Source organism: Myxine glutinosa, chromosome 7 (genome assembly GCF_964187855.1).
Source record: "Myxine glutinosa chromosome 7, kmMyxGlut1.1, whole genome shotgun sequence".
NCBI lineage: Eukaryota > Metazoa > Chordata > Myxini > Myxiniformes > Myxinidae > Myxine > Myxine glutinosa.
In genome coordinates, this window is record NC_136267.1 from 118,942,404 (window position 1) to 118,957,423 (window position 15,020).

The window sequence follows — 15,020 nt, forward strand, 5'->3', positions numbered from 1 at the left end:
TATTGAAAATCGCAGCGCACCCATTTTCGAAAGGAACCTTCCTCTCCTCAACCCCAACACACACTGCAAAAATGAATTTAATCGGACAAACCGTTCTGCTCGAAATTGACGGAAACCAAAAGATGACGGACGCCCGGATGGCTGCCGTGGCGGCCATATTGAAAATCGTAGCGCACCCATTTTGGAAAGGCACCTTCTTCTACTCAACCCCAACACACACTGCAAACATGGATTTAATCGGACAAGCCGTTCTGCTCGAAATTGACAGAAACCAATTTCAAGATGGCTACCATGGCGGCCATATTGAAAATCGCAGCGCACCCATTTTTGAAAGGAAACTTCCTCTACCCAACCCCAACACACACTGCAAAAATGAATTTAATCGGACAAGCCATTCTGCTCGAAATTGACGGAAACCAATTTCAAGATGGCTGCCGTAGTGGCCATATTGAAAATCGCAGCGCGCCAATTTTCGAAAGGAACCTTCCTCTACTGAACCCCAACACACACTGCAAAAATGGATTTAATCGGACAAGCCGTTCTCCTTGAAATTGACGGAAACCAAAAGTTGACGGACGCCTGGAAGCCCGGACAACGCCCGTGACGACAATACCCCTTAGCCCAATTTGGGCTGAGGGGTGAAAACGCAAGTCACCCTCATCTATTATAAATGGACAAGGTGTGTGTGCGTCTGTGGCATGTTTTTTGTGGAGTTCTACAGGCGCTTTCTGATGTGGAATGTGATACACCAAAATGATCATTATGATCTCTTGAGTTAATTATGATAATTAACTACAAATAACCAGGAATAATTCCCATGTTTCTGAATGTCCGCTGTGTTAAGGTGTATAGAGCAGTTTAACAGGTCCTTCTATGGCATGGCATTCTAATCACAAAATAAACAAGAAAGAGCAATCAGAGATTGCAGACCCTCGCCAGGACGTATTTTCAGTCGTTTTTACGGCTTTTGTGTTGAAACAAAAAAGGTGGCTGAACCACATAACCAATGACGTCATGGTTTTTTTTTCTTCCACCAATTTATCCCTAGATGATGCTAAAGAAATTTAATCTTGATCGGATGACGTTTTGTACTTGTCGAATTATGACATCATAATGGAGGGACCTATGACATCATCATTAACATATGTTACTCCACATGGAGAGCTCTTCACAATGAGCCATGTCTCAATTTTTTCTATGCAGCCTTTCAGAGATATAGAGGTGCAAATTTTTCTGGTTTTTCCAAGATGGCGGCCGAACCACGTGACCGATGACATCGTCATTTTTTTTTCTCCACCAATTTATCCCGAGATGATGCGTAATAAATTTCATCTTGATCGGATGAAGTTTTGTACTTGTCAAATTATGACGTCATAATGGAGGCACCTATGATATCATCATTAACATATTTTATTCCCCATGGAGCGTTCTTTACAATGAGCCATGTCTCAATTTTTTCTATGCAGCACTTTCGGAGATATAGAGGTGCAAAGTTTTTCGGTTTTTCCAGGATGGCGGCCATACTACGTGACATATGACGTCATATTTATAATTTAAAAATTATACAGGTGGAGTTGCACCTATAGTGAAAATTTCCTTTGAATCGTACCAACGGTTGCAGAGAAAATCATATTTATTCTGTGTGGACAAATAAACAAACAGACAAACAAACAAACGGAGTCAAATGCAATACCCTCTCCTCTGGCGAGGGTAATATTACATTGTAACAAAGCATATATATCAACAAGTAATAAAAACATTTTTAAAATGTAAACGGATGTAGGGATGTTACGCCAAGAAGGATGGAAACAAGGTAGGGATGATCGCAATAAATGATCATGTGAAACCACACCTAAATTTTTTTTTGCATAATGGTTGTCCCTAAAAATACCCTATGTATGTGTGTTTGTGTCTGTCTGTGTGTGTGTGTGTGTGTGTGTGTGTGTGTGTGTCTGTTGTCGCCATATGTTGGTTTCAGGAGTTGGAACGGAGTCCTCCCAAGACTCGAAGTATCCACCTCCGTTTCAGTAAGGGATCATGATTCATGGATGAGTTTGTGAAGTTTTCTTGTTCTCAAAGTTTTGTTCCGAGGGCTCTTTTGAGAATCGTCATCGAGCCTCAGACAGCTTCCAACTGCAGTTTGTTTGTTGTAATATTCCCAGGGATGGTTTCTAAGATCTCTGTAAGGTTCTTTTTTTTATCATTGCTATAACTGCAATTATCCCTGGTACAATTTTGGTGCTCTTCAGCTTCCAGGATTTTTTTTCACCTCATTTTTGAGGTCTTGGTATTTAGTAATTTTCTTGATTTCTGCATTGTTTTGGGCCGAAATCGCTGGGTACTGACACCTCCATTAGCAATGCCTTCTTTTCTTTTTTGTACCTAAGTACTCTATGCGGTCGCAATGTTTTGTCTTCTATGTTCATGCTCGATGGGATGTACGTGGACGTACGTTCTATGTTCACGCTCGATGAAACGTATTAGGTCGTACATGAGCATTATGTCCTTGTTTACAGTGATTGCTTTTGATTAATGTTTGCACGAGTTTTCTGGAACTGTGACTGAAATTTCTGCGGATTTGCCAGTGGATTACTCGACATAGCTTGTTTTGCTTTTGGGTGTATAGCTGCTCCAACATGAGTCGTTTTACATCCTGATAGAAGGAGGCTCGTACTTTCTGCTTCTACCTTGCAGAACCTACACTTTTCCGAATGACTCGGTCCCACAATTTTCTTAAGCCATTGGTGTAGTGTTCTGTCCTTAGTCTTGGACATTTATAATGATTTGTTCTCCATCCCAGTTGAGCTGACCTCTTAGCCATTCCAAAGAGCCTTCTTTGACTACTCCCATTCTGTCCAACCGTTTTTGCTATCTTCCTGCTCTTTTATCATTTTCCCAGTTGTCGTGTACATCTGTTGATATTTAGTTTTATATTTTTTATTTCGTCTTTTTGCAATTGTTGGGCATTAATCGTTGTTGTTTCAGTTTATTGTGTGATATCTTCCATTCGCACCTGCCTTTTGAAAGTTTTGCTCAGTGGTTTAGGGATACCTTTTCTGGTTTGTTGTCTTCATGTTGGCTTACAAATTGGATTCGATAGTCTGTTGCACTTTTTACGTATTCGGCCAATCCTACAGTTGTCATTCTATGCACTTGGTTGAGCTCCATCAGGCCGCTACCTCCTTCACGTCTCGGTACATTCTAGGGATGCATTAAGTTTTGTAAAACATTTTGCGTTTGGTGAAGAGTTTTAAGTGTGTGTACCGTATGTCGTTCGTTGTTATCTTACTATAATTCACCAAATGTCTGTCTGTCTGTCTGTCTGTCTGTCCGTCCGTTCGAAGGTACCGTAAAAACTGCTGAACCGATCGCAACAATATTTTGGGTGGGTAATCCTGGGATCTCCAGGAGTAAAATAGGCTATTTAGTTTTTCCCAATTTCAGCTTTGGTCTCCAGCATTCTCAGGTTTGGACTCCCGCATAACATTCGCGTTCGCATAACGTTCATTGTGACGATGTTTTCATTGTGACGATGTTGTTTTCCCGGGTTCCGCACAAACAGCTGCACCGATCGCTGCACAGCTGCACCGATCGGACTCGGTGACCCCGGACAAAGACCTTTTATAAGGACATGGGATGAATCCCCGCTTGAGAGAATTCCAACCCCCTCCCCACCATCACGGCCGTCTCTCCAACTTACAATCCCACGAGATATGTGGAAAGGACGACCCAAAACCAATTATGTTCTTTTTGATTTGTATATAAACATCACTAAAAGTAAATAATGACATCGCAAAAATTCCATATAGCTATTTGGGCGGTGTATACGCTAACAGATCGCTGTCTCCATTGATCTTGCCAAGGCCGTAACACCGATCGGCTCAAAATCCTTTTAACTGTTGATTTGGAAGTTTTTACAATGAAGGAAACACGTATCGGGAGTACATATGACATCAGGAGTACTAACTGCATGCGTCTTCAGTATCAAGCTTAAATCTCTCATGGCGGATCTGAAGAGCGGAATGCTTGCAGAAGTGGTGGGTTACTTCGGCATGAAGGAGGATCAGAAACGTGGACTACCACACTGCCACATCCTGCTGATACTTGCTCCCGCATGACGTTATTTTCCCGGGTGCCACACAAACGGCTGCACCGATCGAGATTTAACGGATGTTTATATAAATTGTTTAAAAGAAAAAAAGCCTTCAATTTCTGATATTTAGCCTTTTCATTTGGGCCTCCCAATTGAAGCCCCGCCCGTAGGGCGGGTACCGTTGCTAGTCTCCATAATTTGGGTTTTAGAAGGTGGAATAGAGTCCTTCCCAGGAATAGAAGCATCCACCCCCACTACAGTGAAGGATTGTGATTCATGGGCTAAGTTGTGAAGTTGTGTCGTTCTCAGAGTTTTGTTCCAAGGGCTCTTTTCAGGATCGTCACTGAGCCCTCTACAGCCTCCAACTGTAGTTTGTTTGTGGTAATGTTCCCAGGGATGGTTTGTAGGATCTTTGTGAGGTTCTTCTTTATCATTCCCGTTGCTCTAATTATCACTGGTACAATTTTGGCGCTCTTCAGCTTCCAGGATCTTTTCATTTCACTCTTGAGGTCTTGATATTCGATCATTTCCTTGATTTCTGCATTATTTGGACCAAAATCACTGGGTACTGTAACCTCAATTAGCAATGCCTTATTTTCCTTTTTGTATTTGAGTACTATGTCCAGTTGCAGTGCTTTGATTTATATGTTCACACCGGATGGGATCTTCAGGTCATACGTGAGCATTATGTTCTTGTTTTGAATGATTACTTTTGGTTCATGTTTTCATGAGATTGTGGAACTGGGATATTGATATTTATGTGCATGTGTGTGTGTGTGTGTGTGTGTGTGTGTTCGATATAACTTTGTCTTTTTGAGGGACAACCATTTTTCAAAGAAAGATGAAGGGGTGGTTTCATGTGATCATTTCTTGTGAGTCATTGGCATTGAGAGAGGCAGCTCAGAAATACGCCACCTGAAGATGATTATGATGATGATTATGATTATGATTATGATTATGAACGAGAAGATTTTCCGTTTTTGACATATCTCAGATTTTTGCCTTTGCTATGGACTGGAGTACTGAAAAGTTATCGCTGTCTAGCCAATCAGCTGAACAGACCAGGTAAGCTCTCATATGTAGCCTTAGCAACTTTTTGGAGAAGATACTCCAACTTTAGTTTTGTATATAGTGGATGGGACCGACATTTTATTTCCGCGCCACCTCCACCTAGAGAGTACTGCACATTTGGGCTTGGTGAAAGGCGAGCTAATGCTCAAGCACTACAGCAGGCAGCTATGCTACAAGGCCGAAAAGACGAATGAAAATTTGGTCCAATGGACCAACGGGCCCACTAGTGAACTTTAAATGAACAATGCATGATCAAAAGTGAAAACTTGAGCAAGCAGTAATAGCCAAAATCAACCAAATGACCAAGGTAGAAGGTGTATTTAGTGCTTGTTATTGTGGAATGCAAGACCTACCGATTTCTCTCATGTGTTCCATCCCTCATGCGATGAAGGGCAAGCCCCTCGTATTGTTCAACAGGGGCATCACCCAGTTCCTCTTGCATTTCCCGGATCATTGAGCTGGACAAGGCCCGACGCCGAGTACGATCAAGCAGACGTTGACGTTGTTCTGCTGCAGTCTCATCATGATCTGCAATATATTTTTGATTTCAATAAAAAATGAATATATGAATGTTTTGGCGCTCTTCAGGCGATTTCAATGAAGTACAATTTGTAAAATTAAGTAAAAATAAAACGCACTTAATTTGCAAGACCCTCAGTTGAAACGATGAACTGTAGATGCAGCCAAATCGTGCCAATTCGGATACGCACCACAGATCATTCGAATTGGCAGAAATTGATTTATTTTGGTTTCCCTGGCATAAGGAGCACAGCTGATTGTCACAATATTGGTGACAAAATCTGAAGCAACATTACCATTTTAAATAACACTAGAAAGCATGAAAAAAATCAGCTTTTAAAAATGCAAAGGCCATCCACATCTGCTTTCCACTCTAAATAAACCTGACAAAAACAAAAAAGAAATGCAAATTTTACTAATCGACCACAGCCCCCAACAGCACCTTAAAGTGGGATGTGAAGATTTTACATTGAAATAAATAAATAATAACATTGCAAATAAATAGTTGCAGGAAAGTAAAAAGGCATATAAATAAATAAACACCAAAAAACACCCATCTGGTTTGGACCGGTTTGAGTCATACCAAACACTTTTAAAATGGTACGTGCTGCTTCCTTACTTGACTTTCAACATTTAAAAGGATAGAGCATGGACAATCTTCATCGGTTGGCATCCATGGGGAGGAGGAAATTCCTCCTGAGAAAATGCCCCACTGAGTGTGGTGAGAAAAACGGTGCCATTGTTATGACATCGCTGGTACCCAGAGGTACTCTGCCAGGAAGTGATGGCACTTCCCTAAAGCTCAGTGACTGTGTTAAGTGTTTGTCTTGTCAGTATGTCCATGTGTATGCGTGTGTCTCGTCAGCTGCATTACGAGCCTTAGACCATGTATTAAAAACAAAAACTTCAAGGTTAGCAGTGGTCAAGTTTAATGCATCTAAAACTCAATTTCTTCCCATCTCCATCTCCATCTCTCTCTCTCCATCTCTCTCTCTCCATCTCTCTCCATCTCTCTCTCTGCATTTTCAAACAGCGGATTTTTTTCTTCCTCAAAAACTCTTAGACTCTTCTCTTTTTCTTCACTTTTCTATCAATGCAGTTCTTTTATTTAAGGCCTGGCCTCGATGAGGACTATATAGTCCATGACGAGAGACTTCAACATTAAAAAAAGATGGTAAAGTGGATATAAATAAATACTTCAAACGTGTGTGTAGGTCAAAAGACATCAAGTACGTTTGGTACTTAGTTTCCGCTACAACAGCTAGATCATCCGCATACAACATCTTCTGCAGAATATTTTTCATTACGCTCCTGCTTACCAGCTCCAACACCATGATAAAAAGGAGTGGGATGACAGAGCTTTCCTGCCTCAAACTGATGTTCACGCTGAACTCCTCTGACATCCGAAGTCCAACCTAAACTCTTCCTTTTGATTCTTTGTACATCCCTTCCACCAACCAAACTTCTGCTTCAGGCACTCCCATTCATCTCAGTGTTGCCATCAACATTCTCTCAGGAAAGTGTGCCAGTGTCGTAAGCCTTCTCAAGATCCACAAATATCAATGCCATTTCACCTTGCACCTCCAACTTCTTCTCCACTAACTGTCTCAGCGTGAATAAAAAAATTATACTCGCCGGATCCGGATCTTCATCAAAATAGAATCGATTCTTCCTTGTCACACACACAACTAAACCTGTCCACCAAGTTTCGCACAAATCTGTCCACAACATTTTGAGATATCCTGCTATATATCGTTTTTGGCCCTATCTCCCAATGGTGAAGAATCACTGAAAAATTCTAGTAGCCAGATCCGAATCCGGATCTTCACCAAAATCTAATCATTTCGTCCTCGTCACATACGCCTACATCTCTGCTAAATTTCATCCGAATCCACCCACAACTTGAGATATCTTGTTCTGCTTACCAGCTCCAACACCATAATAAACCGGAGTGGGCTGAGAGAGCTTCTCTCAGCTTTTTGAGATATCTTGGTTGTCCCTCTCTTTCTTTGATCTTATCTACCCTCTTCCAAACCTCCTTCTCACCACCTAACTTCGCTACTTCCTCCATCCATCATGCCTGGTTTCTACTACTTGATGATGTACCCTTTCCCGATGTTCTTCCACACAAACTTTTGCAAATTCCCCTAAACTCCTCACTGTACTTCTACCACTCCTCCTCCAAACCTCCAGCTTCTTCGCTAAGTTCCTCATACTTTCCCCTCACACTCTCATTGTACTCTACAGCGACGTTGTCCCTGCACTTGACCCACTTTATCATCTTCCAAACCCCGCTCTTAACTTCCTTCCTTTACTGCATGCATACAGCAAACACTGCAGGCTTGTGCTGGGTGGTGACATTCTCTCCTGCCACCACCTTACAGTCCATGATCCTCCACAATAGTTGCTTTCTAACTACCAACAAATCCCGTTCCATTTGGTGCTGTCCACTCTTGCAAGTAATCTTCTGGTTGTCCCGCTTCTGAAAGAATGAAACAGCTATGGGTAAACCATTTCTCAACAACAGCTCCATCAGCTCTCAACCCTTTCTATTCCTCATTCCCCATCCAGATTTACCAACACTTTCCTCTTCACTCGGCTCCGCTACTCCCACATGCTTAGTGAAATCTCCCACAATGCACAGCATCACCTCCAGCTCAATCATTCCTATCATTCTCTCCAATGTGCCCCTGAACTATTGCTTGTCTGTCTCAGTCCTTCCCGTCTGTGGCCCAAATATCAACATAACACACACCAACAACAGACAACAACAACAGGCATTTTAAGGCCATTTTCCCTGCAAGAGCGGGGGTTAGCCTTGCGGTCCCCATGACAATCTTCTCCATTTTGCCCTATTTTCTGCATCTCCCCTTGTTAACCCCCTTGCCCGCATTTCTTCTTCGACCATCTTTAGCCAAGTCTTTCTCGGTCTTCCCCGTCCTCTACTTCCTTCTACATTCATTTCCATCACTCTTTTCAACCAGTCACTTTCATCCTTCCTCAACACATGACCAAACCATCTCAACCTGTTTCTCTTCACAGCATCCATCACAGGCTCTATTCCCATCATCTTTCGCAATTCATCATTTGTCTTCCTCTCTCTCAACGATACTCCACACATCCACCGAACCATTCGCATTTCCACCCTTTCCAGCCTTCGTTGCTGCTCTACGTTCATTACCCATGTCTCACTCCCATAAATCACAACACTTCTCACACATGCAGCATACACCTTTCCCTTCAGCTTCAATGACACTCCCCTCCTCGTCAGCACGCCACTCAGTTCCCGAAACTTCTTCCATGCACATCTCACTCGAGCAACCGTTGCCGAGTCTGATCCACCTTCTCCATTCAGCATGTCTCCAAGGTAACAAAATGTTTTCACACCTTCCAGCTTCACGCCATCTCCAAGATCCAACTCAACATTTCCTCCATCTGCAGCTCCCTCTGTGCACACCTTACACTTGAATGTAGCTGCCACACTGGTTAATGATCTTCTCAAACCACTACATTTTTGATGAACCCACTCAGCGCACATTGTACATTGAATGGAATTCACTCCGACACCCTTCCTGCACACAGCACACGGCCACTTCCCAGTTCTTTCCACCTTACCACATGCTTTACCACTTGCCATCACCTTCGTTTTTCCGATATTCACCTTCAGAACTTTTGTCTCCATACATTCCTTCCACTTGTTCATCTTCTCCTTCAGTCCATCCATACTTTCTGCAATCAACACCAAATCATCTGCATACAACAACTCCCACGGTAAACCCTCCTTTACGTTCTGAGCCAGCACCTCAATCACAGCTACAAATAGTAGTGGACTTAGTACCGACCCCTGATGCACTCCCACCTTCACCTCAAACTCACCACTGTTCCCGTCCTTCGTCCTAACAGCTGTGCGCGCTCTTTTGTACATTGCCATCACTACTCTGATCAACCATTCCTCCACTCCTAACTTCCTCAATGCCCATGTCACTACTTCACGTGGAACCCTATCGATTGCTTTCTCCAGATCAACAAACCCAAGAAACAACCTTCTCCATATACTTCTCCTGCAACTGCCTCGCAATAAAAAGCGCGTCTGTCGTTCCTCTTCCTGGCAACATAACACACACCATTTGCTTCTATATCACCAACCATGCCATAACTATCTGTCCCTCCTATCTTTCCACTCTGACAGCAACTTTGCCGATCTCTTCCCATATGATGATTCCATCTCCATTACTCCCTCCATCCCCTCCCGTGTGCAACAGCTTACACCCTTCTATCAACGTACTCACTTATCAAAGTACTCACCCTTTCCATCTGGTCTTCTGAACACTCAACATTTCTGACCTACTTCTCAGAATAATCTCCACCAAATCAACTACCTAGGCAGACCTTGCTACCAAATCGCTGTCTGCCTGACAGAACTAGTACCATCTTGTTCCGTTTCAAACAATCTGGCCATCAGCAGCGCTATCCGAGCTGATCTGCTGTATCTACTAGCTTAGCCAGCTGTTAACATCGCACACTCTTCATCACTTCATCTCCCCCCTCCCTCCTCGCCTTTCCTCCCTCCATCCACCCTCACACTCCCACTCCCAGAAACCACACACCACCAGATCCGATTGTGCGCTTCTCCATCGGTTTTGCTGCCGGATCTAATCCGTTGCCTGCCCACAGAGGTCTGCAGGCCAGCAGAGCAGATCCCTCGTCTCTCCAAGGGGATGTGCAGGCCGCTGGAATTGCACTCTCTTCTCCACGGGGTCGACATGCCGTTGGAGCAAATAATTCGCCTCTCCATGGGGGTCTGCTGTCTGCACGACACAGTAACTGATCTCGTGCTTCCTCACCAGGGTCTGCACGCTATCCTCACCGATTGTGTTCTTTTCCAAGGGGGTCTGTTCTGGTGCATTCCCAAAAACATCGACGAGCAGGAACTTTCTTCGTCTCGTCTGTTGAGACTGTCGGCCTCAAAAACTCACCCGACGACCCCATCCATTAAACGATTATGCTGTTTTCTCTCTCCTCTCAAGAAAGGTAAAAAAGCAGCAAGTGAGAAAATAAGGGGCGGGGGGAGGTCTAAGTAGAAAAACAAGAACAGGGAAAGCAGAGCACAGCCAAGCCATCCTACACAGCCTCCATGATGGCCATGAGAGAACATGCGAGAATTCTGCTGATGTGGCAAACCACTTTCGACCTCAAAATTACTGCTGTATCAATTTTGCTTCGGCAATAATTGGGTTCTTCACAAGTAAATAACAAACTATTGATTAATTATGGGAGCCATAGGTGGTGTTGGGACATACCGTATGGCATGGCAGCAACCCTTGGAGGAATATATTTCCTGCCTTTGGCCTCCTTCTGGTCCTTTTCCCTCGCTTTTACCCCTTTCTCTGCCTCATCATCCTCATCATTTTCATCATTCCCCAAGGCGCCCTCTGGCGCCTCCAGCTGGAAGAAACAAGGGAGAATTAGTGCAAAATGCAATGACTCACAATCATGCTGTGTGTACTATTAGTACTTTCAGTGTCGATTACACATCCCATACAAATTTTTAAAAAACATCAAAACATCTGCCTGGGTTTTAGGAACTGCAATACCTTGCTGACGAGGTTATCAGGGTTTGGCTTGTGCTTCAGTGGATGGTTCTCACCTATAAGATGGGGCACACGACAATTCCATTACATATAACATCATTTGGCATATTCTAACAACTGTTCACCTTTTTAAGTCAACTAGCCATCTGGTGAAGCAACGACAAGACAGTGTAATTTTGATATTCCCTTCATTCCAACCCCCAAACAACGCAAGAAATAGCCCAAGGCCTTCACCATTTTCACACATATGCATTTGAAGTAATGCTGGGTGATAATCGTGCTTTAGATTTGTTATCGCGATAACGAGAATGGAAATTAATTATCGCCATAACTGCTGCGCATGTTAAGCACTCAAGGCAACATGTCAATGGTCGAGAAGATGAGCGAACTTGGTGTGTGGAGTTTTGGCACTGAGGACAAGGACAAGCAGGTAATCTAGTTCGTCTCTCCTCAGCATTCTCATTGTACCAAATGGAGCAGGCAAGATGAGATGGTGTGGTGTGTTTCATTTATTACTTGCGAAAATCGAAGATTTTTCAAATATATTGGTTGGTCTTGTGCATTATTCTGTCTGTTTGTCTGTATATCAGTCTGTCTGTATGTCAGTCGCCTACAGGTCACAATTTTCAACTGATCTTAACGAAACGTCACCAAATGGTAGAGTTGGTCATAAGCAAGAGGCCTATTGTTTTGGGGGTCAAAAGGTCAATAGGTCAACATGTCAAAGGTCACCAACTTTGTCAAATTTCTAAAATCCTCAATTTTCATCCGATTGACTTGAAATTTTAAGAGGATTTGCATGTCTGGTCACTGAATTCAATGACCAATTATATTTTAGGTCAACATAGGCCAAAAGGTCAACATATGCCACATTTCTAAAATCCTCAATTTTATTCCGATTGACTAGAAATTTTAAGAGGATTTGCATACCAGGTAAATGAATTGAACCACCAATTATTTTTGAGGTCATCATAGGCCAATAAAAAAAAACAAAAAACATTGCCTCAAAAAGAGAACCATGACAATTACAACTACATGTGGGCAGGGTACAGCCCGAAGTGGAGATCGGTTTCTGAGGTTTGGGACATGGAATGTAGGGACAATGACAGGGAGATCAGGAGAAGTGGTGGAAGTATTGGTCAGAAGAAGAGTGGACATATGTTGTGTGCAAGAGACGAGATGGAAGGGAAGTGGTGTGAGAATGGTGAAGGGTAGGCAGGGACAGAAATACAAGTTTGTGTGGCAAGGGTGCCTGGAGGGCGTGAATGGTGTTGGTGTCCTGTTTTCTGAGGAGTTTGTAGACAGTGTGGTGAGTGTGACTAGAGTGAGTGATAGGTTGATGATGGTGAAAATGATGATTGGAAAGCTCTTGGTGAACGTCATCTCGGGATATGCTCCGCAGGTTGGTCGGAGCGATGAAGAGAAGGACAAGTTCTGGTGTGCGATAGAGAAGCTGATGGAAAACGTGAAAGATGAGGAAGTTGTTGTGGTAGGAGGAGACCTAAATGGACATGTGGGAAGGAGTATGGATGGTTTTGAAGGAGTTCATGGGGGTTACGGATATGGTGTGAGAAATGGAGAAGGTGAAAGGATTTTGGAGTTTGCTGATGGAGCTGATTTGTTGATTTGTAATACTCAGTTCCAGAAAGAGGATAATAAGCTTGTTACATACACGTCAGGTGGGTCGACGACAACCGTTGACTACCTGATGGTGCGTAGGCGAGATAGGGGGCACCTCCGAGACACAAAGGTGATCCCGGGGGAGGAGGCTGTTTCACAGCACCACTTGGTTGTCAGGTGAAAGTAAGGGTGAAAGGTGCGAGGAGAGCTCGGCGGGTGAAGTACCAACCGAGAATGAAGGTGTGGAGGTTGAAAGAGGTGACAGTAAGGGAGGCATTAAAAGAGAGGCTGAGTAGGGTCGAGGATGATGTGGTTGAGCTTGAAAGTGGTTGGATGTCAATGAAAGCTAGTCTGTTGGGAGCCGTTGGTGAGGTATGTGGATGGACAAAAGGACCACCAAGGCACTCGGAAACATGGTGGTGGGATGATGAAGTTGGAAAGACGATTGACGAGAAGAGGAAGAAGTTCAAGGAGTGGCAGAAGGCGAAGGGTACGGGAGCAGAAACAGCAGAGCATGAAAGTTATAAGGCAGCCAGGAAGGCTGCAAAGAAAGAGGTAGCAAAGGCGCAGGAGGCATGTAGGAAAATATTCGGAGAACGCTTGGATTCGGAAGAGGGTCAGAGAGCGGTATTCAGGATTGCAAAGCAGATAGCGAAAGAGAGGTGTGATGTGATGGGGGTGAGCTGCTTGAAGGATGAAGTGGGACAAATCATTGTCGACCCATATGGAATTAAAGGAAGATGGAAAAGATATATGGAAATGCTGTTGAATACAGAGAATGAATGGGATGGCAACATAGAGAGTAACCCAGTTTTAGGACCGGCAGAGAAGATAACTGAGAAGGAAGTTGAGGAAGCGATAAAAGCAATGAAGGGTAGAAAAGCGGGAGGGCCGACGGGAGTTGTGGGAGATATGTTGAAGGCAGCAGGAAGTTGGGGTGTGAAGAGAATGACAGAGATCTGTAATCTGGTGGTGAAAGAAGGCCGCATTCCAGTGGATTGGGGACTGAGTACCCTCGTCCCTCTATACAAGGGGAAAGGTGACCCTCTGGAGTGTGGCTCGTACCGAGCGATAAAGTTATTGGAGCATGGAATGAAGGTATTGGAAAGGGTGTTGGAGAGGAGGATAAGGAAGAAAGTGAAGATCGACGAAATGCAGTTTGGATTTATGCCAGGAAGAGGAACGACAGACGCGCTTTTCATTGTGAGGCAGTTGCAGGAGAAGTACATGGAGAAGAGGAAGAAGTTGTTTCTTGGGTTTGTTGATCTGGAGAAAGCATTCGATCGGGTTCCACGCAAAGTATTGACATGGGCATTGAGGAAGTTAGGAGTGGAGGAATGGTTGATCAGAGTAGTGATGGCAATGTACAAAAGAGCACGCACAGCTGTAAGGACGAAGGACGGGAACAGTGGTGAGTTTGAGGTGAAGGTGGGAGTGCATCAGGGGTCGGTACTAAGTCCACTACTATTTGTAGCTGTGATGGAGGTGCTGGCTCAGAACGTAAAGGAGGGTTTACCGTGGGAGTTGTTGTATGCAGATGATCTGGTGTTGATTGCGGAAAGTATGGATGGACTGAAGGAAAAGATGAACACGTGGAAGGAATGTATGGAGACAAAAGGTCTGAAGGTGAATATCGGAAAGACGAAGGTGATGGCAAGTGGTAAAGCATGTGGTGAGGTGGAAAGAACTGGGAAGTGGCCCTGTGCTGTGTGTAGGAAGGGTGTCGGAGTGAACTCCATTCAGTGTACACTGTGCGCTGAGTGGGTTCATCAAAAATGTAGTGGTCTGAGAGGGTCATTAACCAGTGTGGCAGCTACATTCAAATGTAAGGTGTGCACAGAGGGAGCTGCAGATGGAGGAAATGTTGAGTTGGATCTTGGAGATGGCGTGAAGCTGGAAGGTGTGAAAACATTTTGCTACCTCGGAGATATGCTGAATGGAGAAGGTGGATCAGACTCGGCAACGGTTGCTCGAGTGAGATGTGCATGGAAGAAGTTTCGGGAATTGAGTGGCGTGCTGATGATGAGGGGAGTGTCGTTGAAGCTGAAGGGAAAGGTGTATGCTGCATGTGTGAGAAGTGTTATGATTTATGGGAGCGAGACATGGGTAATGAACGTAGAGCAGCA

At 43.9% G+C, this 15,020-nt stretch overlaps 1 protein-coding gene across 1 annotated transcript in view; it reads right to left on the reverse strand.

Annotated features, from left to right (window-relative positions):
* NGDN (neuroguidin) overlaps window positions 1–15,020 on the reverse strand; it is a 53,802-nt gene that overhangs the window by 13,488 nt on the left and 25,294 nt on the right. Inside the window, exons 6-8 of the mRNA XM_068122878.2 lie at window positions 11,278–11,330; window positions 10,984–11,128; window positions 5,518–5,692 (exon numbers count right to left, since the gene is read on the reverse strand). Coding sequence (XP_067978979.1) covers window positions 5,518–5,692; window positions 10,984–11,128; window positions 11,278–11,330 — 373 coding nt within the window. The remainder of the gene's footprint in view (window positions 1–5,517; window positions 5,693–10,983; window positions 11,129–11,277; window positions 11,331–15,020) is intronic.